This window comes from Aspergillus brasiliensis (genome assembly GCF_001889945.1).
Source record: "Aspergillus brasiliensis CBS 101740 unplaced genomic scaffold ASPBRscaffold_2, whole genome shotgun sequence".
In the NCBI taxonomy this organism is placed as follows: Eukaryota; Fungi; Ascomycota; class Eurotiomycetes; order Eurotiales; family Aspergillaceae; genus Aspergillus; species Aspergillus brasiliensis.
The window spans coordinates 896,798-900,585 of record NW_027137443.1 but is presented as its reverse complement, the minus strand read 5'-3'; the positions used below and the strand labels follow the sequence as shown (position 1 = coordinate 900,585).

Here is a 3,788-nt window from a genome sequence, read left to right as displayed (position 1 = left end):
CTATGAGGACAGGCCGCTGACATTGAGGAAATTGCATAGGCTCACGCAAGCATCCTTCAGAGACTTTTCGGTCTTCCACTCAAGCTCGTCCTGCGATCGTGTGGCCACAGCGACACAAGAGCCAACATCGCCAGCGCGACGACCTGCAGCCTTTCTTGGGATAGGCTTGGAAGACACTGCTTCCATTGTGTTGACCACTTCCATCACGGAGTGCCCCCGCCCGGTTCCCAAGTTGAAGGTACGGAAGTTTTCAACCAGTTTTCCACCGTTGGCGGCGTTGAGCGCAGCAATATGTCCCCTGGCAAGATCGGTGACATGGATGAAATCGCGGACTGCAGTACCATCCTCGGTGTCCCAGTCCGTGCCAAACATCTGCAGCTCCTTATACTGCCCGGTCATGACCTTTACGACAACCGGGAGAAGGTTCGTGGGCGTCTGCCTGGGATCCTCTCCCAGGAGGCCGGATTCGTCACATCCGATAGGGTTGAAATAGCGTAGAGCTACAATGGTCCATTCTGGATCCGAGGCCGCAAGGTCCGCTAATATCGCTTCACAGATCCATTTGGTGCGTCCATACGGGTTTGTAATACCCGTGCAGCCAGGTTTGACGGTCTGTTCGAGGCCATTCTGATCACTGTAGACCTCTTCCTTATGGACACAGAGTTCTTCCTTCAGGGGAAGGCCCGAAGTTGCCAAGGTTCCGTACACCGTGGCGGAGGAGGAGAAGATGAATGTTTTGATGCCAAATTCTCCCAGAGTCGTGGCAAAATCGATAAGACCGCTAACGTTGTTTGCGTAATATTTCAAGGGGTTCTTGATACTCTCCTCCACAGCCTTATAAGCAGCAAAGTGGATGACGCCGCCAATCCTGGACTTGGGAGTTCCCCATCTGGATTGGATCTGATACTGCTCAAGAAGGACTCTGAGAGCAGCAACATCCCGGAAATCGTGGGCGTGGAGCTGCAACGACGGCATGCATGTTCCCTGCTCGTCATGGTACTTTGCCGCCAGTTGCCTGATGCGGTCGAAGACACTCTGGAAGGAGTTGCTGAGATTGTCGATCACAATTACATTATAGCCGGCTTTGAGTAGCTCCAATGTTGTGTGACTGCCGATGAACCCGAGACCCCCTGTGACGAGGATGTACTGATCGAGGGGAAAGTTGCGCAGCAATTCCTCAAGGTTGCCATCAAACAACACGGAAGATTGCGTCGCCGGTGTGTCCACACAACCAGGGGAGCAAGGCTCCACCGGAGTGCTTGCATCGGACTGTCGAGGGCTCTCCATAACTGATAGGATAAAAGAATGAGGCACCGTTGGGGGGCGATGCGGACAAGAAACACTTGGACAAACAGAAACAAGAAAAGCGAAAGAAAGATTTTATTCTCCAACGAGGATTCAACGACCGCAGGTGACTCAAAGACAGGAGTTTCCCAAATCTTATAATTTCCTCAAAACGAGCAACAGGCCCTCCCACTTGCGCGCCGATGTAACCGCTGTCTCTGGCCCGCTAGGTCAGGCGAAGATATCGTGATCCGTGACTTGCTTATTTACAACGGATCATAACCAGAATAAGCGAATGGACGCAGTAAATGCAAACCCGGCGACAAAAAGAAATATATGGCAGGCTGGCTTATGAAAAAGACGAAAAGGTAGAGGGAAAAAGAGAGAATGGAAAAAGAAAAGCTCGAAACTAGGAGAAAAAGTAAATATAAAGAGAGTGGTCGATGTTGTCAGCGGTTGTTGCTTCGGTATGAGAACGGGCCTAGAAGGCTTACTGGGTCATCGAAAACGGATTTTGCCTCCGCTGGGGGGGGGGGGGGGGGGGGGGAGGCATCGAACGAACTCTGGTCGCCTCCACTGGAGCTGCAGGATGTACAATTGGTACGAAAAGGCGCTCTCGACCAGGGAAAAGAGAAATTGTTCCTCCAGCTAATCCGAGACCTGATGCATGGTCGAAACCCTGCCCCGCTCTATTTTGGGCGCGCCTCATCCATACTTTTTTTTTTCTAACTTTTTATTTCTCACTGGCCTCCTTACAATTGTTCAACCTCGCTTTATCCAACAGTGGACAGGCGTGGAAACGCTGGTGACTACTTAATTGTTAGTCTCCCGGCCGACTCTGGCCCAAATCCACTATGGCCAAAGGGAGCCCACTCTGCTAGCTCGTTTCGACCCCCGATCTTTGGCGCGCACGGTTTCGAATTACATCGTTAGCTTCTAAAGCCAGCAGAATGGGGCAAGGGGAACACGTGAGAGACCGGCGCTGCCTGCAAAGCCGGCGCTCGCGACTGATTCTGGCAACCCTTGTATTCATTGCCCTTCTCGCCGTCGTCATACCCCCAGCAGTGGTGTTGACCCTACACAAATTCACCATGGGTCCTAAAGCATCAGTCTTCGTACCGCTCTACATCTATCCTGCCCCGGGGGCATGGGATCCCTTAGAGAAGGTGTAGGTTTCAATGTTCCCATTTGTTTTCCCCTTCCCCATATCTCAACAAGCCCTCACCACCTGTTTCCCCCCTCCCCCTTCCCCTTCTCCCCGCCAACCACATTGTACTCCCAGTCCATGCCCACGCTATCTGTCAGCCACCGGATGTCCCGCGGCGCACGATACCAGTAACCCTGATGTACGAAGGACGCAGCTGAACGCCACAGGATCTCTTCTCATCCCGACGTCAACTTCACCGTCGTGGTCAATCCTGGTAGTGGTCCAGGGCCCAACGCCTTGCCCGATGGCAACTACACACGAGAGGTACCCAAGCTGGCGTCTTATGCCAATGTCCGCCTCCTGGGCTATGTTGCTACCACGTACGCCCAGCGCAACTTCTCGTTGGTGCGGCGGGACATCGAGACCTATGCGGCATGGCCGACCAACAGTTCGAACCCCAATCTAGCGGTTCGGGGTATATTTTTCGACGAAACCCCTCAGCAATACGACCGCGATACCTTAGGCTACCTCCAAGATCTGACAACTGTTGTGAAGACAACCACCGGCCTGGGTCCGGACCATTTTGTACGTGCAGAAATGTCTCCCGTATTTTCATTATTTTCATTACTAGGGGTGACGCCGGGTAATTTACACCATTACCAAATTTCGGCAGCTGGCATTTCCGCCCACTCGCCCATTGCCTTTTACTTCCCCCCCTCCCTCTCCATGCATGGTCCTTTTTTTTTTCCTTTTTTGGGATGCTTCTGTTCTCTGGCTCCTTGTTCCTGCCGACAAAGTTTGGTCCAGAGCCGTCGTTTGGATCGCCCGGATAGATCTCCTGGATGGATGCCCGTCATTGGCCCGAGTTGCAAGGCTAACGAGACTGCCCCCAACAGGTCGTCCATAATCCCGGCACGATTCCTGATGCCCGCTACCTGCCGACAGCTGATTCGACTGTGGTCTTTGAGGCAACCTACGAGACGTTCTTGGAGCGTCAAGGGGCTAAGCTCTTCGAGGCAATTCCGAACAGTACTCGCAGTCAGCTGTGCGCCGTGGTCCACTCGGTGCCGGACAGCGTGGAAGGGCACAAGTTCCGAGACCTGGTGAAGCAAGTGCGCAAGGTCGCGGATGAGATTTTCATCACGCACCTGGATACTGATTATTATGCGAGTTTTGGGGGCCAATGGGAGGAATTTGTGCAACTCATGGCTCGATCATGAGGTGAATGCCTGGTGCATATATTCTTAGTATATACATATACATATACAGTATACAGTATTTATGACGTATCCGATCAAAAATTGATCATTCATGAACTCGACGAGACCTTTCACTCTCAGTCTGTGAAACCAATGAC

The 3,788-nt window shown here is 52.5% G+C and overlaps 2 protein-coding genes across 2 annotated transcripts; one reads left to right on the top strand and one right to left on the bottom strand.

Moving 5' to 3' along the window:
• ASPBRDRAFT_116536 (NAD-dependent epimerase/dehydratase family protein) lies at positions 1 to 1,287 on the bottom strand (the record flags this gene model as incomplete). Its single annotated transcript, XM_067616989.1, has 1 exon — positions 1 to 1,287. The coding sequence occupies one exon, from the start codon at positions 1,285 to 1,287 to the stop codon at positions 1 to 3; it is 1,287 nt and encodes a 428-aa protein (XP_067482971.1).
• A 535-nt stretch (positions 1,288 to 1,822) lies between these two features.
• Positions 1,823 to 3,788, top strand: ASPBRDRAFT_168925 (spherulation-specific family 4 protein). Its single transcript, XM_067619650.1, has 3 exons — positions 1,823 to 2,452; positions 2,659 to 3,016; positions 3,328 to 3,788. Exons 1-3 carry the CDS (start codon positions 2,235 to 2,237, stop codon positions 3,649 to 3,651), a joined length of 900 nt encoding a protein of 299 aa, XP_067482970.1. The 5' UTR covers positions 1,823 to 2,234; the 3' UTR covers positions 3,652 to 3,788.